Here is a 24,072-nt window from a genome sequence, read left to right as displayed (position 1 = left end):
CTTTTGTAGGTATTTCACCCGACGCTCCTCCCCCTTCCCCCCTCCCCACTCTCTCCTGTCCTTCGTCTCTTCCCGCCCCTCCCTCCGCTCGCACCGGCCGCCCCTTCACGAGGACGGCGATTGCGGTCGACCACCACCGCTCTGCCCACCCCCTCCCCCTCCCCCTCCCTTGCAGAATCGGAGGACATGGTAGCCTTGGAGCGGGAGTACGTTCTCGGCTCCTTCTGCGAGCTGCGCATCATCACCTCGCTCTCCTCCACACAGCTGTCCAAGGTGACCCTGCGAAAGCCGGTGGAAGACGACGACACGTCAACCGCGGCGCGGGCAGAGGTATTTGGGACAGAGCTGATCCCGGGAGTGCCAGTGCACCTGCCGCCCGGTCGCTCCCTTAGCATCTTCACCTCCACCGGCTGCACCCTGTCGCTGGTGGCACCGCCGACGGTGCTGCAGCGCTGCTATGCGACGTCGCTCGGGGCGACCTGGGTGCGCTCGTTGCTGGATTTTCACTCCCACCTGGAGCGAGCACGAGTGGAGGCCCGCGGCCGCGACGACGTCGGACCTCGCGTGCTCTTCGTGAGCGACCGCCACCACTGCGGGGCGAGCACCTATGTTCGCTGGCTGAGCAACTTTGCCGTGCGCCTCGGCTACCACCCCCTGCTGCTCGATGGGGTGCTGGACACCCCTGCCTTCGCGTTCCCAGGCAGTATAGCGCTTTTCCACGCCCAGCACTGCATGGACATCGAGGAGGAGATGAATCTGACGCCGGCGCTGTATGCCCAAGTCGGCCAGTCGCGTGTGGCCAACCCACGACTCTACCTGCACTGGGTGCAGCAGCTTCTGCCGAACGGCATGGAGAAGATGGCGCGCAGTGAGCGCTGCCGCGTGGGCGGACTGTTCTTTGACTTTGGCGTGGTGGAGCCGCACGCGGTGGAGCAGGCGGAAGCGGCGGCGGCGGCGGTGCCGAGCGTCGACCCAACCGCCTCTGCTTCGCCTGCACCTGCCGCCCTGGGAAGCGGTAAGACGCAGACGAACCCACTCGACACACTCCTGGACACCATTGTGGCAGCCGACATCGATCACGTTTGCGTCGTCGGTAGCTCATGGCTGCGGTGGAAGCTGGTGCAGCGTGCATGGGAGCGCTTTGGTGGTGAAGGGTCGATGAACATTGTGCAGGCGATGCTTGATCCGCGCTGGAACGTGCCGCCCGAGGTGGACTGCGGAGGTGGGCAGCACTTCAAGGTCTTTCTTTTAGACTCCGTGGAGCTGGTAAACTCGGTGCCGGTGCCGCTATTGAATCGCCAGCGGTGGCTGCAGTACTTCTTCGGCACCCCGACATCGCCAGTGAAGCCGACCCTCATCACCCTCGAGGCCTCGCAGGTGCGCGTCGCAACCGTCGGTGCGGCAGCGATCGCCGCCATGTCGACACTGCTGCCGATGATGGACAGCGAGGACGCGGACCGGCAGAAGGCGGATGTGGCGGCCGTGTCGTTCATTACCCTGCAGGACGTCGCCCTGAAGGACCGAATCGTCGCAATCAGCACAGCCACTGAGTACGAACGCAGCCCTGACGGGGAGCTTCACCGACTCCCTTTCAGTGTGTTCGAGCGCAGAATCCGGCATGGTACTGTGCTTGGGTTTGCGCTGGTGGAATCTGTGACACCGGAGCGGCTCACGCTGCTTGTGAGTGGCTGCCCGCTCGACAAGGAGCTTGGCCTTTGCTTTCTTCTCACGGAGGAGGTGCTGAAGAGCTGAGAGGACGGAGGGTGAGTATTTGTGGGAGAACGCCAAACACTTGCAGCACGCGTCTCTGCATGTGCCTCGGCATTCTGGACAGGGGAGGGGCGCACGACGCGCCACGCGCCGTAACGGTCGACATGGGACGACGCTAGCAAGACTGTGCATGTGTGTGTGTGTGAGTGCATGTGTGTGTGCACGTTGCTGCTGTAGGGAGCAGCAATGGTGTGCCGTAGCGCCATAAAAACCAGCGAAAATTTAGGACACGCTCCACCGCCGTTCTCTGACACCACTTGACAAGAGTACTTGAGGCCAGCATACGCGTAGGCGCACGTGGACTGTGGAGGTTTTGTACCCCTCTCCTCATGATCATGGCCCCCTCTTACCCACTTCTCCGCCCTTCGCCCCTTCGCTTCTTCCTTGCTCACACACACACACACACAGTGGCAGTGAGGCGCCCACGCATGTCTCAGCATACAGACGCGCATCCGGACACACAGATGGAATGCCTCATTTTCGCTGCACGGTATCAGCCAGAGGCGCGCACGCTGGAATTCGAGCTGACCGATGCGCCTCTCGTGGACGCCGTCACGGACGTCACTGTCACCCCGTGCGGTGCTGCAGCGCCTCTGTGGAAGACACCTGCCACGCAGCAGGGACTCTTTTATGGTCGCAACACGTTTATCCTGGATCGCCCGCTTCTCTTTGCTGATGACCGCATCGCGCTCGTGTGCTGCGTGCGCGTGCGTCAGCAGCGCCCCAGTACCCTTGCAGCGCTCGCCTCAGACGTCTTGTGCGGCAGCGCTGATGGGTCGGCTGTCCATTGCGCCGGTCCACAAGACATCAGGGAGTACGCCATGCTACTCACCGAGGCGCCTAACGCCAGCAGGTGTGATGTGCACAACAACGCGTTCGTGTACCTCACCTCTCAGGCGTTGCCTCCCATTATGGCGGTCACATCTACTACGATGGTATCCCCCTTGCCGCCGGAGCCGCCGATCACGCACCTGACATGCGCGCGTGAGAGGTCTCCGCCCTCTTCTCTTCCCGCGCTCTCTGCTCTTGCGCTCTGCTACCTTTAGCGGTGTCTCGCCAGAAAAACAAAAACGGTAAGTGATGAGCAGAATGGATCCATGTGAGGCCCTACGCGTGTGTGCGTGTGTGTCTGGTGACCCCCTCCTTTTCTCCTTTCGTCTGATGCTGGAGCGCTTCATCCCTTGCTATTCTCCTTTCTTCTTCTGTCCTTCTCCACGCGTGCGCGCCGTCTTCGATGAACGCGTGAGCGACGACACACACACACACACGCACGCGCGCACTCGCATATTAACTCCCACGACAGCTGATCTCTGCTCGAGCCGTTGTAGCTCTTTTCTCCGCTGAGGGCGAGCTGGTTCGCGCAGCACGGCGTCAGCGCTCTCGTGACTGTCTCTGTGCGCGCACAAGTTCTTCTCACAGAGAGACGGTCGTACAAGGGAAGGCAAAGGGCAGACATCCCCGGACGGCAATGACACCTTACCGCCGGTGGAGCTGGCGCAGCGGTGACGTCGCCATCTGGTCTATGCTGCTCTTCTTCTTCACCCTAGCCCTCTTCATTGTCTACCTGAACATTTCCTTTGCCGAGTCGACGCCGCCGCCAGTCAACGATCGCATCAAACCGCAGTGAGAGACGGACAAAAGAAAACAGACGAGCTGGCAAGGAATGTGCGGCGACAGAGAGGCACCGTGGGTCTTGCTTCGTCGCCATGAAAGCCGCCACCCTCGGTGAAGGACCCCCCTCCGACAGCCGATGCATTGTGTGTGCCCTGGCACACACTAGAGCGCGCCACTCCCGGAATGCTCGTTGTCCCGACTCACCGAGCACACGTCAATGGAATTCAACCTCGCACCCGCACGTCCATGTCCGCTCCGGAGAACCGATTTTACTTTCATTGAGCTCGAGTCGCCCCGCTAATCTAACCCGCGCACTCGGCCTTCGTGGCCTCCGAGGCACTCGATGCCCTCGCCCTCCTCTTCCACTTCGCCAACCACTGTGCGCAGTCGGTGTGGCATACCGTGGCAAGTGACAGCATGTCTGTCCGTATCTGTGCATTTCTGCTCTCCCCTCCCCACCTCTACCACCCGGCCTTCGTTTACACGAGAGTGCACGGTGACACCCCCATGCGGACCCGCCTTTCCACTCACTTCTCCCCCTCATCCGCTCTTCGTCCCCCCCCATCCCCCACCTCTCTGCTCCCCGCCTTATGGCCTCCGTACCGTCCCTCCCCTCCTGTCCATGCAGATATACAGCGGAGCTACACTTCGCATTTGCCCCGTCCCCTTTCAAAGGCTCTGCGTCGCCCGTCGCCTCCATCATGACTGCTGTCCGCAATGCACCAGCCGTGCAGGCCACCACGGGCGCCGGCGGGGGCAGCGCGATGGTTACCTTCTTCACAACCACCTACTCGAAGCCCATGCCGGAGCAGAGCTTCTCCGTACCGCTCAACGTGCTGCCAGACGGGCTCAACCAGCTCGTGCAGAACGTGCTCGGTGTTGAAGGGCAGAACTTCGATTTTCTCCACAAAGATGAGTACATTGGTACGACGCTGTTCCGCTTCCTGCAGCGGCGCGGTATCAGCTGCGAGGAGCTGCTCAATATCGAGTACACCCCCGCCCTGCAGGCCAAGGAGGGCAACTTGCTCCCGCACGATGACTGGGTGAGTAGCGTGCGTGCCCCGTACCGCAATAACGCCGAGCTTCTCTTGACCGGCTCGTACGACCACTGCGTTCGACTGTGGGACGGCGACAGCTGCCTCGCCCTCGGCTCCTTCCATCGCGAGGCTGTTAAGGAGGTGGCCCTCCACCCAGTGACGCCCGCCAGCAGCAAGATCGGTCGCAAGCGCACCAGGCTCGACGGGGACTTCATGTTCGCCAGCGCTAGCAAGGACGGCAGTGTGGCAGCCTGGAAGCTGGACAGCAGCAACAGCCACATGCAGCTTCTGGGGTCTATCCAGGCCCACACCGACGGCGTTGACTCAGTCGCCATCGCGCCGGGCGACGGCAGGCTTGTTGCCACGGCCTCCTGGGATACCACGGTGAAGGTGTTCAGCTGGGAACAGATGATGGAGGGTGACGCAGTGCCGTCGAAGAAGGCGCCGCTTGTGGCCTTCACGGACCACAGTCGTCCAGTCTTGTGCAGCCGCTTCTCTGCTGCCCATGGTGCCGCACGGCTCTATTCGGCTGGCCACGACGGCCACATCAAGTGCCTCGACACAGAAGAAGCGCAGCTGCAGTCTCAGTTTAAAGGCGACCACCCCATCAACCGCATCGCCGTGAAGCCGGCAGGCAACAGCGCAGCAGCAGACCTTCTCCTCTCTGCCTGCACAGACAACCGTGCCCGACTCTTCGACACGCGGCAGAAGGATGTGGTGAAGACCTTCAGCGGTCCTCGCCAGTGGCTCTACAGCGTGGTGTGGCTGTGGGATGCGCAGGAGGGTGACGCCGAGCACAGCGGGGTCAGCCTCTTCGCAGTAGCCAGCGAAGACGCCACGGTGCGCGTGTATGACCTGCGGTGTACCAACACGGCTCTGCTCACGCTAGATGCGATGCACACGGATGGGGTGCTGGACGTCACGTACGTGGGGCAGTCTATTATTGCCAGTGGTGGTAAGGATAACAAGACGAGGTCGTTCGCCCTTAGTAAGGAGGGCCTCCTCAGCTAACCGTGGCGCACCGGGTTTGTGGGGGAGGGGAGGTCACCATGCGTGCCAAGTACGCCGCGGTGCCATTCGTGCATGGCCTATCGCGAAGCGGGTGCAGCTGTAGAAGTGGATGCAATGCACCCCACCTCTGCCGCCTTCCTCGCGCTCGACTTCGCGTCGCCTTTGTCACCCCCCCCATCCCCCTGTTGTGCGTGCCTGTATGCGCTTGCCGTTTCTGAGACTAAACACGATTAACCTCATCGCAGCAAGAAGAAACACGGAAAGCACCATTCACGGCGGCATCGAACGCGGCGCCGCCCAGCGCGCCTCGTCTCGTTCTCGCTTTTCCCTTGACTGTGCCGTCCATGAAGGTGGACGAGCGAAGGGGTTGCGTTGCCGCGTCTCTCTTCCGTTACATTTCATCCGTGCTCACGGAGAGTCTGCCCCTCTTCTGAAGGGGCGCCACGTGCCTGCTGCTTTGCTATGTGCTGGCTGTGCCCTCGCCTCTGTTCTTCAGCTTCTGGGGGTGGTGACGCGCGCGCGCACACACACACACACACATCCAAGCTGCGAGCGCCTTGTGCCGCGATACCTTTCCTCCCCATCACGCAAGCGCGCTCTCCCTGCCTCTCCTTCTCGCTCCGTGCCCAACACCCGTGGGAGTGTACTCTCGCACACCTCCGGCACACAAAGAAGCGTCACCGTAGCATACGTAGCACACACGAGTGTGCCGCTCTAAGTGCAGTGCCGCGTCTGCTCATCTCTCCCTCCTTATCTCGCCTACCGCTCTGCCAATGGGCAAGAAGATGGCCACCGTTGCAGCGAAGAAGAAGGTGGTGCCGCAAGCCGCCGCCCCCGCAGCCAAGTCGCTCAAGAAGGCGAACGGCACTGCAGTGGTGGTCGCCGTAAAGAAGACCGCCAAGAAATCCGCCATGGCGCCAAAGGCTGCGCAAAGGGCACCGGTGGCTAAGGAAGAGGAGGAAGAGGAGGACTCGAGCTTCCACTACGATGATGCCGCCGTGAACAGCAGCCACTATGACGGGGCGCCTGATGACGAGGATGGCGCTGGCGATGAGGAAAACATCGCGTTTGACGACGTCATGGACGGCGACGAGGAGGACGAGGAAGACTTCGACGCGGAAATCCAGGACGACGACGACTTCGAGGTCAAAGCTGAGAAGTACCGCCGCCGCATGCTGGCGCAGCGCCAACTGGCCGATGCGGAGCAGCAGGAGGATATTGTGACTCGGACAGCGAAGCCGACGCCTCTGCACGATCGCGAGCAGCGGGACAATGAGGCGCAGCAGGAAGAGGACGGCGCCGCAGCCGTCCAGCTGCTTGGCAAAACGAGCACTGCAGAGGAGCTGCGTGACCGAATTCAAGAGACCGTTCGTGTGCTGTCCAACTTCAAGCAGGAGCGCGAAGAAGATCGCGAACGTGGCGAGTATCTCGAGCTTCTCCGCTCAGACCTCCTCGAGCTGTACGAGTACAGCGAATTCCTCATGGACTCGATCCTGCAGTTGTTCCCCCCTGCCGAGGCGGTGGACTTTTTGGAGGCGATGGAGAAGACAAGGCCAACGACCATTCGCGTTAACACGCTGAAAGCGAAGCGCCGTGATCTGGTGCAGGCGCTTGTGAAGCGCGGCATGAACGTCGAGCCGCTGGAGAAGTGGTCCAAGGTTGGTCTGCAAGTGTTCGAGTCGAATGTCCCCATCGCTGGCACCATCGAGTACCTCGCGGGTCACTACATGCTGCAGGCCGCGGCCTCCTTCCTGCCAGTCATGGCCCTCGCTCCGCAGGAGAATGAGCGCGTGCTCGACATGTCGGCCGCTCCGGGCGGAAAGACGACGTACATTGCGCAGCTCATGAAGAACACCGGCGTCCTCTTCGCGAATGATGTGAGTGAGCCACGGTGCAAGTCGCTCAACGCGAACTTACAGCGCCTCGGTGTCACCAACTGCATCGTCACGAACTACGACGGCACTGGCTACGAGAGGGTGATGCGCAACTTTGACCGCGTTCTGCTCGATGCCCCCTGCTCCGGCACGGGCATCATCTCGCGTGACAAGAGCATCAAGACAAGCAAACAGCACGAGGACATTCAGCGTGCTTCACAGCTGCAGCGAGCGCTGCTGCTGAGCGCCATCGACGCCTGCAAGATTGGCGGTTACGTCGTCTACTCTACGTGTTCCTTCCTCGTGGAAGAGGATGAGGCGATTGTGGACTTCGCGCTGAGGCGCCGTGACGTGCAGGTGGTGGAGATGGGGCTGCCATTTGGGCGTCCTGGCTTCACCAAGTACCGCCACCACCGTTATCATGACAGCCTCGAGTTCTCCCGCCGCTACTTTCCGCACGTGCACAACATGGACGGCTTCTTCATCTGCAAGCTGAAGAAGTTGACGGACAGCACCACGAAGCAGCAGGACGGGGCGGACGAAAAGCTGTCCAGGGCGGGGAGCGCCTCCGCCTCCTCGTCAAAGAAGCGTGGGCACGGCAGCGACGATGTCGCGGAGCTCCAGGTCGGCTCGAAGCGGGTGCGACTCGAGAAGGGCAAGGCTGTCGTGCTGGCCGAAAAGGCGCCCGTCAAGAACCACAAGCTTAGCGTTCCACCGAGCTCCAAAACGACTCGCAGCGAACGGCAGCTGAAGGGCAAGCGCAAGCCGCACAAACCGCGTAAGTGAGCCCTATAGCTGAAAGCGGGTAACGCTATAAAGGTAGCGTTTTTCTTCCTAATCTAATATCTGCTCGCCATGCCTTCCCATTCCACGGCAGCTGCTGAGGTGAATCAAGCAGGCAGCCGGCAATGGCAGCGTGTCACTGTATGTGTGTGTGTGTAGCACGCCAACCGGGTAATGGCGGCAAAGCAACGCACAGCCAAGAGATAAACAGGTCCTCTGCGCGCACCCCCTTCCCATCGTCCCCCTCTTGGTGCACCGCACTCCCCCACGCATGCTCACAAAAGCGGCTCTGCCGTGCTGTAGGGCCGTGCTCTTCGCGTCCCTCCCTGTGCGGCCATTCCCTTTGGGGAAATACGCGTGCGCGCAGATGCAGCAGAGAGCAGAGCGCCACGGATGCGGCGCCGACTCCGGAAGAGCAATCCTCTGCCACGCAGACGGAAAAGTTTTTTTTCTTTTCTTTCGCGCGCGCGCGTGACCGCAGAAGCCCTTCTCTCTTTCTCTCTCTCCTCGCCGCTCTTCAGCCTCTGAACGTCTCCCATCCTGTTCTCTCGACTGCCCTCGAGCTTTCTGTCTTCCGTCGCCTTTTCTTTTCATTGTGCACTCTGCCACGGTGGTGCACCCTGGGCAACAGAAGTACATGGAAAAGGTGCTTGCCTACCTGGAAGGTACACTCCTCGATCAGTACCTAGAGCTGCTGCCCTCGCGCTGGTCTGCGCTGCTGCCGCGGCTGGCGAAGCGGACGCAGCGACTACAGACGTTAACGGATCTCACGACAGTCAATGAGCTTGAAAGCGCCGTGGAGGAGGACTTTGAGCTCGCTACCAAGCTACTCCATGCGGAGCACAGAATATACCAAGAAGGCGTCACACTCTTTGACGGGCTCAGTCAAGCATCCGATCTGGTGCGGCACACTTGGCGCCTACTCGCCAACGATTTGCTTGCCGAACTCGCGGCAAAGGAGTTGATGCTGGCGCACTGGAAGGCCGCCGTGACCACCATCACCGCGGACACTCTACGCGTGTACAGTCACGCGCTGTTGGTTCACGCAAGAGTCACAACGGCTCGAGTGCACCACCTCATGGCCCTGCTACGAGAAGAGGAAGCTGGTTAGTGCTGCGGCGGCAATCGATGCGAAAAAAAAAAAGGTGCCGCCGCCTTGCGTGCTTTTCGCTCGTGTTCTTCAACTGTTGCTCTGGTCCAAATCGGGCTGTCTCGCGGTCTCCGTTTGTGTAAACAGGTAAGCTGACACACACACACACACACACAGCACGGGTGTAGCGCTGCCGCTCTGCGCACTTCACTTGGCAGCCGTGCCGATGCTGTGCAATCTATACACGTTAGTAACCGTAAAGCACGACCGCGGCGCCGAAGAAGCGCCCTTCACTCGACGGTTGAGGTTGCGAGTGTCAGAACGCGCATGGATGCATCTCTCTGCCTCTCTGAGGTGTTTCTAGCGGCATCCCAAATACCAGTCCATCATATACCCGCAGTACATCCCCGCACAAACGTGCCCTCACGCACCTCCGCGGCTACAGCGGCTTCACGGGACTTATCCTCTTACCACCCTCCACCCCTACTATCGCCAACGTCCGTCATTCTCATTTCTTTCTCTGCTCTGCCATCCCACGCCATCCCCTCCCAGTTGTCCTCCAGCCACTGGCAACGCGCACGCGTGCATATCCTCGACGGCGCACTCACTCACTACCATGAAGGAGCCGCGCACGCGTTCATCATAGAAATGCCGAAACACTCGCGAAGAGAGCTGTCACCGCCGCTGCCAAAGACGGGGATGATAGGCGCCGCGGTGGAGTGCCTCCATGCCGTCCTGCATGAGGTCACCCTGCAGCAGCAGGCGCTGCAGGCCGCCATCAGCATGCAAGTGAAGGATAGCTGCGCGGCGGGCAGCACGCGCATGTACACATTTCTGGAGACCTCCCGCCACTATCTTCGGTATGTCATCATCTTTTACGTGCTGCTCATGGCAGCCCTTGTGGTGTTGGTTGCGGACCTGTCTGGCTGCCTTGTCACGTCGGTAGCCACTGCTGCAGGCATCCGTCACCTCGTCCTCGCGAATGTGCCTGGCACCGCCGTCATTCCACTCCACTTCAACGCGCTGCCATTCCACGAAGACGACTGGATGCGGCACTTGCCAGAGGACACGGCACTCAGGGATTTCATTCTCCCCGACCGAGAGACACGCGAGCTCATCCAGTCCAGGACGCAGCGCGTCGACTCTCTCAGCCTCCTGCATCAGCACATGGGGCAGTTTGCAGATGCAAAGTTCTCGCTGCTGAGCCACTTCGTTAACAGTCACCTGGCCTCCACCACCATGCACATCCCTCGCACCGCCGCCTCGGCAGAGGTCTTCTCTCCGAGAGGAGGCGTCAATCTCGAGAGTCTCTTCCAGTTAGGGCCCGCCATGTTCAACGCGAAGGGCGAGTACACGGCTAAGGTGCAGGTGGTGCTGGCGAAAGAGGAGGTGGGCCGGGTCGTATCACTCATCCTGGAATCCGCCATGCTCTTCTCTGAGGACGCCATGGCCGTGCAGTCCGTTGCCCAGCTCGACGTTCTCTTCACGAAAAGTACCTCCGTCACGGTGCGCACCGGACCGCTAAATCGGTCGTGGTTCGTGCTACTGCTGGAGAAGGTGCTGCGATTTTGGTTCTGCCTGCCGGTGTGGTCGTACGAGTACCTAGTAAGTGCGCTGCGCCAGCAGGATAGCGCGCCGTTTCCGCCCATCGACTCATCCCGCGAGGTGGCGGTTGTGCTGGAGGTCTACCACCGCTTCACGCCTCCTCTTGACCTGCAGCCCCGCTTGCGCGCCATGAACTTCACGCTTTACCAGCTGCCTGACGTCGGCGCACCCGCACGCGTTAAAGTGTCGCGGCTCATCTTTTTCTCCACCGTGCAGCTCACGGGAGTGGCGCGGTGGCTGACCGACTACCCCGTCTCCACGTTCCTGCTACTTGTCGCCATCCTCTTTGCTGCGTTCGCAGTGGTAAGCGTCGGCAGTCTACTCGGGCTCCTCGCCCACGCTTATTGGCGCTGGTTCCGCGAGCAGCCGCTGGAATCGTTCGACGAGGATGACTCGGGCGCCGAGTTCTTTGCATCGCCGCGCGATATGCCTGCCACGGCGGTAAAGAACATGGCGCCTCCAAGTTTGCGCCGACACCGCAGCAGCAACGAATTTTACGATAACCTCGACACCTCTCAGCTGCGCCGCTCCCAATCGTTCAACTACTCCCCAGTGAAGAAGGAGGAGTAGCATCGACATCGTTTGGCCGAGGGACTGGCGTCTGTGAAGGAGGCAGCGGGCCGTGCGTGGAGAAGTATGCGCCGCCGACAGTGATCCTCGCCGCTCTATGCTCTGATGTTTGTTTTGGTAAGGGGAGCTGCTGCTCCTGCGCTTTCTTTCCTGTGTCTCGCATACACATACACACTTTCTCACGGTGCCACGGCCACATCTGAGGATCAAGCACGCAAGAGCGCCAACCAGCAGCGCGCTGGCACTCCTCCTAGGAGATGTATCTGTCGTGGGCTGAGGAGCTGGATGGGGGCAGCCAGCGCACCTGTCCACTACTCTGCACATGCCGGCCCTGATTCATGTCACTGTACCGCATGCGCTGCGCCACCGTTTGCCGTCTTTTCTTCTTGCACCCGCCGGCTTCCCTCCACGGCGAGTCCTTCTTTCGCCAATCACACGTTCCGGCGTGACGGTGCTTGGCTCGCAGGTGGTATGGACACTGCAGCGTTCACTGCAGAGCGCCGAAGTGGGGGCGCCCCGGCCACTGCGACCTCACCTCATGCGAAAGCGGCGTCGAGAGACGATCGCGGCATCCCGGCCGTTCCAGAAGCCCCACTTGGCACGACAAGCACATCTTTTCCGAGGCCGTCACCGCAATGGATGCGCATTCAGAACCGCACTCGCGCCCTACACGCGTGGGAGGCAAAGTACGCTGTGGTGGAGGCGGATGCGCAAGCCGCGATGGAGGCCGCCGTGGGTGGCAATGCGGCGCTCACGGAGGACTTGCAGCACCTCTGCCGCGAAGACGCGCTGCTCAGCAAAGACGAAGCCGCTTTGCGGGGCGAAGACGGTGCGCTGCAAGCGGACGGCGCAGCAGTCGATGGCCAAAGCAGGGCCGCGGCTGCACAAGCGCTCGTGGCTGCCTCGACCAACGCGCGACGGCGACAAGCGTTGCGGGAGGCTCAGCGCGAATTCGCGCAGACGCAGGCGCGGCACGCCGACTCGCTTCACAGCTTGACGGCGGAGATGAGACAAGTGGAAGCGAGCACTGCTGGCGCCGAGGCTCAGGCTCAGCTCCTGGTGCAGCTCATTGCGGACAAGGAACGGAAACTCGCCCTCGACACAGACAGCATACGCAGCCGTGAGCGTGACCGCCTGGCGCCCGTGGAGCGCTAAATCGAGCACCTTCACACTCAACTACAGGGCGTCGAGCGGCACTGAAACAGCCAGCAGCACGCGTGATGTGCGGGTGCCTGCTCGTGTGCACCCCCACGCATTCGTGTAGAAGAGCTCTGTGCTGCGCTCGGTACGAGGGGCTACTATGCCATAGACGGCATCAAGGCGAAGGCAAAAAAAAAGCAAGACAAGTACAGCCGTCGGGAATGACGCCGTGTTTGTGCACGTATGCTCACTACTGCTGTTGACGCCCCGCTGTATCCCCTACATCGGAGGCCACCGCTGCTCGATGGGACGCACGCCTCCATGAGGTCTCCCTGTCCTTCGCTGTTATGCCCCATTGTGATGGTCGTGCAGTGCGGCACCATGTCACGCACACGTGAGCCGTTCACCTGCCCTGCTCAGCCTCTTCACCTTCTCTTGTCTCTCGCGTGTTGTTGCCCTTTGTCCATATCCCGTGGCCGCAGTATGCGGGCGAGATTCAACGCTCTCGTGCCCTTCCCCCCCCCCGCTTTCCTTTGGGCGTCTTTCTCTCGTGTTCTTACCCTCATTCCAGCTCCCCCTCCCTCTTCCCCCGCTTACACGCGCACATTCGCCATGGCACAGGATGAGCTGCTGGATCTGGAAGACCCTGACATAGTCCTCGATGACGGCATCGACGACGAGAACCCCAACGATGACCTCGACAGCGAGGACATTTGGGAGGTCATCTCATCCTTCTTCCGGGAGAAGGGTCTGGTGCACCAGCAGCTCGACTCGTATAACGACTTCCTCATGCGCATCCCCAAGATGATTGAGAGCATGGCGGTCATCCCGCGCCAAGACGACCAGTACGACCCGGGTGTTACAATGGAGGAGCAGCGCGACCAGCCCCGGCTGGTGTTGCAGGACGTGGTGATTGGCAACCCATCGCACCAGACGCACTCGTACTTCGCCGGTGGCCCGCTCCCACCGCTCTTCCCGAACGAGTGCCGTCTGCGCGACATGACGTACGACGCACAGGCGCAGGTGACGCTCGGAGTAGAGTTGTACCACCCCCACGCGGACACGCCGCACGACACCTTCCTGCGCAACGTCGAGCTGGGACGCATTCCCATCATGCTCAAGTCTATGCGCTGCAATCTCAGTGGCAAGGATGAGGATGAGCTGCCGCGGCTAAACGAGTGCCCGCATGACCAGGGCGGGTACTTCGTGATCAACGGTACCGAGAAGGTGCTCATTGCGCAGGAGCGGCAGGCCGCCAACCACGTCTACACGTTTTCCCGGCAGAAGGGGCTGTTGTGCGAGGTGAAGTCGATCGTGGAGGGCTCGCTCAACAAGCCACGCACGCTGCAGATCATCATGCAGTACAAGAACAAAGGTCCGGGCAGCGGCTTCGAGAACTTGATGTGCCGCGTTGCGCAGATGGACGAAACAATTCCGCTCTTTGTGCTGTTCCGGGCGATGGACATGGTGGCAGACAAGGAGATTCTGCAGACGGTCGTGCCGGATCTCAAGGACACGGCGATGCTGGAGCTGCTGCGTGGCTCCATGAGCGACGCAAGCACGTTGCAGATCTTCACCCGCGAGGAGGCCCTTGGCTACATTGGACGCCGTCTCGGCAAGCAAGACGCCATGGCAAACCTGCAACGGGAGGCGGAGAGCCTGCTCATGCGGGACTTACTGCCGCACATGGGCACGGACCCGTCCGCCAACCGCACGAAGTGCCTGTACATGGGCTACATGGTGCACAAGCTGCTGCTCGTCGCCCTCGGCCGGCACGAGGAGACGGACCGCGACTTTCTCGGGCACAAGCGCATCGACGTGGCAGGCACGCTGCTGACGGTGCAGCTGCAGACCTTCCTTGCGCAGGTGCGAAAGGAGATGATCAAGACGCTGCAGGACCACGCCGCCAACCCGCGCGGCGTCTTCAGCTTCGGTCGCGTCATTCACAGCAAGCTTATCACGGACGGTCTGCGCCGCTGCCTCGCCACCGGCAACTTCGGCGACCTCAAGACAGGCAACATCAAGACCGGCGTGGCGCAGACACTGAACCGCCTCACCTACTCGTCCTCCCTTAGCAATCTGCGCCGCATCCAGAACCCCATTGCCGCCTCCAGCAAGGCGACGCGGCCGCGCAACTTGCACTGCACGCAGTGGGGGTACATCTGCCCCGTGGAGACGCCGGAGGGTGGCTCGATCGGGCTGCTCAAGAATGTGGCGCTGATGTGTCTCATGTCCCGCGGCACGGACCACGCCGAGGTGGTGCAGGCCGTGCAGGCACGCATCGATGGCTTCCGCACGATCGGTCTCGAGGACACGGCTGACGTGCGCGTGGCACGCGTGTTTGTGAACGGGACGATGATTGGCGTCGACCGCAACCCGGAGCGGCTGCTGCACGACCTTCGCACGCGGCGCCGCAACGGCGAGCTCAGCAACGAGGTGAGCATCGTGCGCGATATCCGCGATCGCGAAATTCGCGTCTTCTCGGACGCTGGCCGCTGCCTGCGCCCTCTCTTCGTTGCCGAAAACTGCCATCTGAAGCTCCGCAAGTCCGGCATGCGCAACCTGCTTGTCTCCGAGAAGGCCGGCGGGAAGAAGTCGATCTCGTGGAACACCGCTCTGAAGAAGGGCTACGTCGAGCTCATCGACTGCGAGGAGGAGGACTCACTACTGATCGCCATGACGCCGAACGAGGTGGAGAAGAACTACTACTACTCCCACTGCGAGATGGACCCGTCGATGATTCTCGGCATTTGCGCCTCCATTATCCCGTACCCCAACCACAACCAGTCCCCGCGCAACACCTACCAGTCCGCCATGGGTAAGCAGGCCATGGGCATCTACGCTTCGAACTTCAACATGCGCATGGACACCACCGCCCATGTCCTCTTCTACCCACAAAAACCGCTGGTGCGCACCAAAGCCATGACGTACATGCACAGCAACGATCTGCCCGCCGGCCACAACGCGGTGGTGGCTATCTCGTGCTACAGTGGCTACAACCAAGAGGACTCCATCATCATGAGCCGCTCTGCCGTGGAGCGCGGCTTCTTCCGCAGCGCCTTCTGGCGCTCCTTCAAGGCGAAGGAGGAGCGGCAGAAGCGCGACGCGCTCGAGACATTTGAGAACCCTGACCGCGAGCTGTGCCGCGTGAAGCGCGCCGACTATTCGAAGCTGGACACGGACGGCCTCATCAAGCCCGGTATGCGGGTCCTCGGTGGCGACGTGGTTGTGGGCAAGACGATCCCTCTCCCTGAGGCGGACCTCGAGAAGCTCACGACCGGCAACACCAAGATCACGAAGCGTGACGCGAGCATCACCTCTCGCACGACGGAGAAGGGTGTTGTGGACAAGGTGATGCTGACCATGAACAACAATGACCGCTTCACGAAGGTCAAGATTCGCACCATCAAGATCCCGAACATCGGCGACAAGTTCTGCAGCCGCCATGGACAAAAAGGCACCAACGGCATCCAGTTTCGCCAGGAGGACATGCCCTTCAACCGCGACGGCATCGTGCCGGACCTCATCATTAACCCCCACGCCATTCCCTCCCGCATGACGGTGGCCCACCTGATCGAAACGCTCGCCGGCAAGGTGGCGTGCTACAAGGGCGGCGAGGTGTACGCAACGCCGTTCTGCTCCGTCGTCGTGGACGACTTTGGCAAGGCGTTGCATGCCCTTCGGTCGCAGCGGTATGGCAACGAGTGCCTCTACAATGGGCACACCGGTCTGCCGCTGGACCATCTGATCTTCTTTGGCCCCACCTTCTACCAGCGCCTGAAGCACTTATCCGGTGACAAGATCCACGCACGCCCACGCGGGCCGCTGCAGCCGCTGGTCCGCCAGCCAACCGAGGGTCGCGCGCACGAGGGTGGACTGCGGTTTGGCGAGATGGAGCGTGATTGCATGCTGTCCTACGGCGCCTCGCAGTGGCTGCGGGAGCGCCTTTTCCGCGTCAGCGACTACTACACGGTGCACGTGTGCAACATGTGCGGCACCATATGCGTGGCCGACACAAAACTGAACCGCTACCAATGCAAGGGCTGCGAAAACGACACGCGCATCTCCCAGGTACTCATGCCGTACGCCTGCAAGCTCCTCTTCCAGGAGCTCATGTCCATGACGATCCTGCCGCGCCTCGGTACCGGTCCTCTGTAAGACAGCGACGGGTACAAAACCCTCGCGGAGGGGTGCAGGGGAGGGGGAGGGGAGGCTTCGCGTACGCCGCATGTGTTAAAAAGAGCTGTCTCCCTCCCTTCGAGGTGACGTGCCATTGTGAGGCGCCGCCTGTTGCCGTTCTGATTGCGAAAACGTTCGCTCCTGAGTGCGTCTCTCTCCCTCCCTCTGTGCTGTGCACGCCCTGCCATTCTCGTGGCTGTGGGCCAGCGTTTTGCTGTTCTCAATCCGCGGGTGTGTCTTCTTCTGTTGGCTAAGCTGCAGGAGATGCCTCTAGACTATAACGTGGCGTTTCTCCATGTTTGTTGTGCGTGTCAGTTACGTGGGATGGCCGGACGCGTAGGCGTGGATACGGGTCGGCGTCGGTATGCGTCTTGGTCTGGTTTGGTGATTGTGTATCCCTCCTTCTTTCTGTGTTTCCTCTTTTAAAATGTAGCCCGCTCTCTTGTGGTCCTGCGCAGCGCTGTCCCTGCATACGGGCGGCCATGCCGTTGTGAATGCCGCGCTGCCGAATGATGCACGCCGAACCCACGCGCACGCGGTCGCTGCGCTGCCGGGTCTCTGCAGCCTCCCTTCTGCGCCCCTTCTTCATCCACCCCTCCTTCCGTCAACTCCTCGTCGGGCATTGCGGAACTGGGTATCTCATGTGTTCCGCCGTGTCCCGAATTCTTTCCTTTGTTCCAGGTAGCATTACTGGAAGACGTCGGCAGGTGCAGCGTCGGCTGCGTCGCCGCCCCCCCCCCAACCGTGCCAATCATCACTAGAGCGAGTCTGAAAGGACGATTGCTGCGCCCTTGCTGCTCCTCGCTGGGTGGAGCTGACGCTCTTTGCGATGGATCACGCGGCCACATAAGTGCCCTCTCTTTCTCGTGCCCCCTCCCCATCTGTAACGCATGCAATGAGGAATGAAGGCGGCGCCGTCACCAAGGCGCTTGCACGCTCCCTCTACCGCCGAGTCCTCAAGCTCGTCTCCGTGGCGGAGCAGCCCCACACGCAGCGCATTGTGCAGACACAGTGGGTTGAGTTTGTGCCCTCAGAGGTGTGGATCGCCCCTGGCGACGAGCTGCGTCACATTGTCCGCCGCTCCTTCGAGGCACCGTACACCCCAGCCGCGGTGGCGAACGCCTTCAACTTTCTTAAAGAAGCCCAAAACTCCCTCTTTTCGATCCGGGTGCTGGCAGAGTGGGAGCGGCTGGAGGGGCAGGACCACTGGGACCTCTACGACGGCATGGCGCTGATGAGCGCCGCGCTTTACGGCGCGTGCGTCGGGATCAACTTACACCAGTCCTTCGAGAGCTGCATCAAGGACTACCAGGTGCGCATTCGATCCTACGTGCAGAGCATAGCCAAGTCGGTGCAGGAGCGGATAGAGGTGCGCTCACTCGAGGCGGGGCACGTGGAGGACCTCAACAGGTTTATGAAGCTGGTGCGCGAGGCGAGCGCTCTCGAGCGGCGCGAAGCCAAGCCGGAGGATTTCAGCCTCGTTTCGCTGCTGCAGAACCGCTGCGCCTCGGAGTACGTACTCAACATCATCGTCACCTTCGTACTGCGGGCCCTTGATATTCACAGCAGCTTAGTAGGCGCCGACCTGTCTTTTCGGTGGGTACGGGTGATGCCGCGCCACAACGCGTCCCCCATCTTCGCGTCATGGACCTACGGGGCCATGCGGCGCCGGGAGGTCGAGCGACTCATCCGCACCGCCGACACGCATTGGTACCGCTCCGTCCCGTGGGACGCCTTGCAGCGAAAGAGTGTCGTTTGTGCTTTGCTGCGGCGTCAGCTGGGGTGTCTCCCAGCCTCCCCGGACACGAGCGCCAAGCAGATCAAGTCCAGCTGCAAGAAGCAGCTCCTCTTTCTTCTCTCCTGACCCGTAGAAAGGATAGATGACGCCACCGCTTCTGCGGGCACGGAGGCGCGAGGGCATCCCCTCTCTGTATGCGCCAGGCCCGGTCGGCATTTGTTTTGCAAACACCTCTCAGCAGCGATGCTTGCACGAGCGTGTGCACGCATCGCTGCTGCTCAAGAAAAACTGAACTAGGCGCCATCGGTGCACCCACACGGACACGTGACGTCGTTACTGCACGAAATGGAGCACTGCTTCTCGTGGGACTATCGCGATGAATCTCGTCGAGAGGATGATTGGTTGTCTCTATCTGCCATTATCGCGCAGCAACGAATGATCCTGCGCTGCATGTGAGGGAGGGGGATGGGTAATTCGCTGCCACGCAGCTACCCTTGAAACGGATTTCACGCGACCGGGCGTGTCTCCCATGCGTTCAAGGCGTGCGTGACCTTAGCTGCTCCATTAACTCGCCACTCACTTACCCCTCTCGTGCTAAATGCGGCATCCAACTCGACAACTGCCACTGCTGCCGCTCACAATCACGCGCTCATGCGGCGAAGCACTGGCACTCTGCCCCGCTCTCCACCCCGTTCCGCTACCATAGATCGCCTGGATTCTCTCCCCTCCCCTCCGCCCCCCTTTACTCGCCCCGTCCCTCCGCCACGATTTGCCCGTGCCCCTTCTCACGATGGCCGAAATCAAAGTCAAGTGGGGTAAGGAGAACCTCACGATGGAGGTGGACCTGGGAAGTACGGTGGGTGCCTTCAAGGAGGCCCTCAAAGCCAAGACCGGGGTGCCAGTGGAGAAGCAGAAGCTCATGGGCCTAAAGCCCTCCATGAACAAGGATGACGCTACGCTCAGCGCCGCCGGCCTCGTGACAGGCAAGACGGTGATGCTGATTGGGTCAGCGGAGAGCACTGCAGCGGTGCCCACGGTGCAAGCGGCTGTTGTAGAAGCAAATGAGACAGGTGGCTACACCGCGACTGCGACAACCTCAAATGGCTTAAAGAATATTGCCAACACGTGCTACCTGAACTCGGCTCTGCAGATGATGCGGAGTATTCCGGAGATTCGGGAAGTGCTCGAGGCGTACCGCGGCGACAACGCACTTCTGCAGCAGCTCGCTGCCGTGCTGCAGTTGCTGGAGAGCACCAAGGATGCTGTGATGCCGCTACAGTTCTGGACGACGCTCGTGCAGACAAATCCAACGTTTGGTGAGCGCAACGAGCACGGCGGCTTCATGCAGCAGGACTCGCAGGAGGTGCTGAACATGCTGCTCCAGGCCGTAAACTCCGTGCTGCCCGAGAAGTACGCGCACCTCTTCGAAGGCAAGCTGCACCAGACCCTCACCTGCGTCGACGACCCGGCTGACAAGGGCAAGGAGTCCGACGTGCCCTTCACGATGCTCTCCTGCAATATCACTGGAGAGGTGCAGACGCTCGAGGCGGGGCTCGAGCACGCCTTCGACGAGCGCTTCACCGCACCTTGCGAGGCCCTGCAGAAAGACGTCGCCCAGTTCACTCGCGTTAGCAAACTGACCGAAGCACCGGAATATGTCTTTGTGCACATGGTGCGCTTCTCCTGGCGCGGCGACATTCAAAAGAAGGCTAAGATCCTCAAGCCTATCACGTTCCCCTTCATTCTCGACACCACCATCATCTCCACCGAAGCGCTCAAGGCGGCACAGAAGCCGGTGCGCGAGGGTATCCGCGAGCGGCGCGACAAGGAGCTGGAGCGGCGCCGCCGCCCCCGCACAGAGGAGAAGCCGTCGCCAGTGGACAAACCGCAGGAGGAGGAGAAGGTGCCCCTGGCCCTCAAGAATGAGAGCGGCTACTATGACCTGTGCGGCGTCATCTCGCACAAGGGCCGCAGCGCGGACGGCGGCCACTACGTCTACTGGGGTAAGAAAGCAGACAAGTGGCTCGTCTACGACGACGAGCACGTGGCGGCCGTCTCGGAGGAGGACGTGAAGCGGCTGCGTGGTGTCGGAGAAGCTCACATCGCCTACGTCCTGCTGTATCGCAGTCGCGACCCCGTCACACGAACTCCGGTTATTCCACTTTAGAGTCTTTCGAGGTGCTCGCGGGAAGCATTTCCCTCCTTGCGCTTTCACTCGCTCCAAGGGGGAACGAAGAACGCGGTGCAGAGGCGGGAGCGTGTGTGTGCGGGTGCGCTCACACTCCATGCGCGCTTGGCGCGAGACGTAGCAAACGCACGGGGCTTGCTCTCTTCATGATGTACGTGTGGTATGTACTCGCCCTCACCGAGACCACAGTTGTGCCCACTGCCGACGTATAATTCTCACACGCCACTGCATCTCTGCGCGCTCTCATGAAACTCGCCGTGCCAAGGAGCGTTGCTCTCCCTCTTTCGCGGTCGTATGCCACTTCCCTGCCTTCTCGACCGCCTCTACACGAACACGGTCACTCTAAATCCACTGTCGAGATGTTGCGACGTCGAGCATTATTCGTACCCTCCCACCTGCCCTTCCACACCCCACTCACCTCAATACTCTGCTATCGTTCACCGTCTTCCCCGCGCACCCCAGAAGAAACGGGAGCAGAAGGATTGAGTGGTAGCCACACAGTGACTCCATGCAGCATCGTGAATGCGGCTCCGCTTTTCAGCGTACCACGCACACTGCACCGAGACGCGCACGCCGAGTGCTGTGACTCCACCGGTCTCCCCATCCCCGCCTCCTAATACCCCCTCCGACTCATCCTCCGTCTGTAGCTCTATCGCACGATGAGCAAGGCTGCCACCCGCGTCAAGCGCTTCGACGAGGTGGACTCGGATAGTGACTTCGAGTTACGAGAAGAATCATCATCCGTGAAGGTGATGCCGACGGTGAGCTTCAAGACAGCCACGGCAACCACCGACTCGGATAGCATCTCGTTTCAGTCTGACCACGACCACTCGCAGCACTTGGAGAACGTCGTGGCGCCGGCCACCAATCGTCCAGAGGAATCACCGCTACCGGCAGTGCATCCTACAAAGTCACTGGCGCCAGCGCTAAAGCAGGCGTCCTTCGTGGCCGTTGCGAAGCGGGCACCACCAGCGTCGCCGATGCCAGCGCCAGTCGTCAACGTCAAACCAGGGGCCACAGAGAAACTACCGCAGCAGCAGAAGCAGCACTCATCTGCACCACCAGTATCCGTGCCGGCGCACAAGAGGTCGGCCGCGGAGTCTGCGGTAGCGCTAGCAGCTCCAGCCGCCTCGACACCGATTGAGCGTCTTTCGTGCGCCTCCCTTCCAGCGCAGCCTACCCCGCTGGCCATGCCGACCGAGGGCTCCGTTTCGTCCCCGTCAGTGATTCCATTCTGCGTGACAGCGCACGCGTCGCGCGTGGACCCGATGCCGGTCCACAATGATGACGACGAAGACCAAGCAAGCGACGAGTTTGTGCAACACGTACTGCCGCTTCCTCCGCGCCAGGCAGCACCGAGGCAACCACCTCCGAGCTCTACCACATCGCAAGTGTGGGCAAACAGCACTAACGGCGTTGCCGACACCTCACGGCCGCAGCTGTCTGCAGCGGACAACGCGACGGAAGAGCTCCTCGTCCGAGCGCAGCTGCGACTGGAGGAGCGGCGCCGCATGAGCATGCCCAGTCAGCGAGGATGCCGCCAGCTCAGCCCGTGGCGTAGCGCTGCTCCTAACCCCGTGAACACACTGTTCCGCGAGAGCCTGCCGCTGCCGTCGGTGAATCACATCTCGCCCACCAGGTCCGTTGACCCCCGCATACGGCGGCTGCAGCAGGAAAACGCGCGCCTGCAAGACGAGGTGGCCTTCCTCGGGCGGGAGAATCAAAAGCTGCGCGGCGTGCAACGTAGTGCGGACGCGTCGGAGGCAGTGCGGCTGCAGCTCACCGTCGACATGCTGCGCAAGGAGCTAGAGAGCAAGCAGCTTGGGTTCCAGCGCACACTGGACGCGACCTTTGCGGAGCTGAAGGCGGCGCAGCGGCAGATAGAGGAGACGGTAGAGCAGTGCGAGGGCTACCAGTCCGCTGCGGAGCAATACAAGCAGCTCTATAGCGACAAGCAAAAGGAGATGGAAAAAGTGAAAACGCAGCTGCAGTCGCTCCTCTACGACGTCAACGCGATGGAGCAGCACCAGCGCTCCATGGAGTCCGAGTACGCGGATAAGGTGGCAAGCGAACGGGAGAAGGCGGAGAGGGCAGTGGCGCTGGCGGAGGAGGTTAAGCGGCAGCGTGATCACCTGCAGTTTCTCAACACACAGATGCGAAATGAGGTGTCGGCGGCGGTGGAAGCGAAGCGCCAGGCTGTTGATCAGGCAGCCGGCGCGAACGATACCGCTCGCCGCGACCGCGCTGACTACGAGCAGCGCATACAACAGCTCAATGAAGACATTGCACACCTCAGGAAGGCGCTGGCTGACAAGGACCGTGCCCATGAGGTTCAGCTGTGTGAGGCGCAGCAGGCGCAGGCAGTGCTGCAGGACCGGCTGAAGGACCACGCCGAGGAGCAGCAGCGCGAGGCGGAGCGTAACCGCCGCACGTTGGAGGCGGCCAAGGAGGATCACAAGCGCGCGCTGCAGCAGGAGAGGATGCGACGTGTCGAGATGGAGGAGCGGCTGCGGCGGATGGAGGAGGAAGGACGTTCCATGCAGTCCCGCTACACAGCCTCCCTCAGCGCCGAGGCGGAGAACCGCGTGCGCAAGATACGCGACGAGATGCAGGTGGAACGCCTTGCCAGGGAGGCGGCGGAGCGCGAGGCGGCGCGGCTCGCCACTGAGGCGGAGCAGTTGCGCGAATCAGTCACATACTACCAGCAGGAGAGTCAGCGCATGTCAACGAACTTGGCGCAGTCGGAGCAGCTGCGCGAAAAGACGGAGCGGCAGTGTGCGTCGCTGACGCACGCGCTGGAGGACATGATGGCGCAAGAGGAAGCTCATGCCCGGGAAATCGGACAGCTGCAGGAGGCCATGAGTGCCGCGGCTCAGTATGGCCCTGCTGTCGCTGCTGATCGCGGCCCTGATGCGGATGGCATCGTCAGCGACTTGCAGCAGCTCTCCGACGAAAACGAGCGCCTCACGAGGGAGTGCACGCGGCTTGCGGAGGAGCGGAACACGCTCATTGACGAGAACGGCCGTATCGCGGAGGAGCTGCTCAAGTGGAAGCATGAAATGCGGCAGTACGTGGCATCGCACGTGCGCACCGCCTCCTCGCAGCGTGGCCCATTGAACTCGGTCCCGGCGTCATGACGGTCCAAAAGTGGCGCGGGCGCGTGGTTTCCTCGCGCGTTGTCATGGCTGGGATGGAGGAGGGGGCGTCTACTCTTTTTTCGGCTTTCGTGTGTTGCTGCTTTAGCGCGCCACGGTGAGCTTTTTGGTGGCTGCCATGTGAGCCGCATCTCCTCATTGAGTACAACCGCTGCCGTACTGCGACTGTGACGCGCTGTGGGGCCCACTCGTGCGCTCTGCCGTCAGAGGGAGGGATGTGCACCCGTGTGAGTTGACCCGCGATATCCGCACGGGTACGTTGACGAAAGCGACCGACATGAGACATACCGCCCTTTGGCGCCTATCCTTACTCGTCCC

At 61.4% G+C, this 24,072-nt stretch overlaps 9 protein-coding genes across 9 annotated transcripts; all 9 read left to right on the top strand.

The window, feature by feature from the left end:
- Positions 1 to 186: 186 nt before the first annotated feature.
- Positions 187 to 1,752, top strand: LINJ_31_0220 (conserved hypothetical protein; the record flags this gene model as incomplete). The annotated part of the gene is made up of 1 exon (XM_001467245.1): positions 187 to 1,752. One exon carries the CDS (start codon positions 187 to 189, stop codon positions 1,750 to 1,752), a length of 1,566 nt encoding a protein of 521 aa, XP_001467282.1.
- A 2,222-nt stretch (positions 1,753 to 3,974) lies between these two features.
- Positions 3,975 to 5,432, top strand: LINJ_31_0210 (WD repeat protein; the record flags this gene model as incomplete). Its single annotated transcript, XM_001467244.1, has 1 exon — positions 3,975 to 5,432. The coding sequence occupies one exon, from the start codon at positions 3,975 to 3,977 to the stop codon at positions 5,430 to 5,432; it is 1,458 nt and encodes a 485-aa protein (XP_001467281.1).
- Positions 5,433 to 6,205: 773 nt separating this feature from the next.
- LINJ_31_0200 (putative nucleolar protein) lies at positions 6,206 to 8,092 on the top strand (the record flags this gene model as incomplete). The annotated part of the gene is made up of 1 exon (XM_001467243.1): positions 6,206 to 8,092. The coding sequence occupies one exon, from the start codon at positions 6,206 to 6,208 to the stop codon at positions 8,090 to 8,092; it is 1,887 nt and encodes a 628-aa protein (XP_001467280.1).
- A 634-nt stretch (positions 8,093 to 8,726) lies between these two features.
- On the top strand, positions 8,727 to 9,200 carry LINJ_31_0190 (conserved hypothetical protein; the record flags this gene model as incomplete). Its single annotated transcript, XM_001467242.1, has 1 exon — positions 8,727 to 9,200. The coding sequence occupies one exon, from the start codon at positions 8,727 to 8,729 to the stop codon at positions 9,198 to 9,200; it is 474 nt and encodes a 157-aa protein (XP_001467279.1).
- A 627-nt stretch (positions 9,201 to 9,827) lies between these two features.
- LINJ_31_0180 (conserved hypothetical protein) lies at positions 9,828 to 11,354 on the top strand (the record flags this gene model as incomplete). Its single annotated transcript, XM_001467241.1, has 1 exon — positions 9,828 to 11,354. The coding sequence occupies one exon, from the start codon at positions 9,828 to 9,830 to the stop codon at positions 11,352 to 11,354; it is 1,527 nt and encodes a 508-aa protein (XP_001467278.1).
- A 1,752-nt stretch (positions 11,355 to 13,106) lies between these two features.
- Positions 13,107 to 16,652, top strand: LINJ_31_0170 (putative DNA-directed RNA polymerase II subunit 2; the record flags this gene model as incomplete). Its single annotated transcript, XM_001467240.1, has 1 exon — positions 13,107 to 16,652. The coding sequence occupies one exon, from the start codon at positions 13,107 to 13,109 to the stop codon at positions 16,650 to 16,652; it is 3,546 nt and encodes a 1,181-aa protein (XP_001467277.1).
- Positions 16,653 to 17,568: 916 nt separating this feature from the next.
- Positions 17,569 to 18,537, top strand: LINJ_31_0160 (conserved hypothetical protein; the record flags this gene model as incomplete). The annotated part of the gene is made up of 1 exon (XM_001467239.1): positions 17,569 to 18,537. One exon carries the CDS (start codon positions 17,569 to 17,571, stop codon positions 18,535 to 18,537), a length of 969 nt encoding a protein of 322 aa, XP_001467276.1.
- Positions 18,538 to 19,201: 664 nt separating this feature from the next.
- Positions 19,202 to 20,578, top strand: LINJ_31_0150 (putative cysteine peptidase, Clan CA, family C19; the record flags this gene model as incomplete). The annotated part of the gene is made up of 1 exon (XM_003392660.1): positions 19,202 to 20,578. The coding sequence occupies one exon, from the start codon at positions 19,202 to 19,204 to the stop codon at positions 20,576 to 20,578; it is 1,377 nt and encodes a 458-aa protein (XP_003392708.1).
- A 680-nt stretch (positions 20,579 to 21,258) lies between these two features.
- On the top strand, positions 21,259 to 23,736 carry LINJ_31_0140 (hypothetical protein, unknown function; the record flags this gene model as incomplete). Its single annotated transcript, XM_001467238.1, has 1 exon — positions 21,259 to 23,736. One exon carries the CDS (start codon positions 21,259 to 21,261, stop codon positions 23,734 to 23,736), a length of 2,478 nt encoding a protein of 825 aa, XP_001467275.1.
- Between the last annotated feature and the right edge of the window lie 336 nt (positions 23,737 to 24,072).

The sequence above is a fragment of the Leishmania infantum genome, chromosome 31, assembly GCF_000002875.2.
Source record: "Leishmania infantum JPCM5 genome chromosome 31".
In the NCBI taxonomy this organism is placed as follows: Eukaryota; Euglenozoa; class Kinetoplastea; order Trypanosomatida; family Trypanosomatidae; genus Leishmania; species Leishmania infantum.
This window is presented reverse-complemented; position numbering and strand designations above follow the sequence as displayed.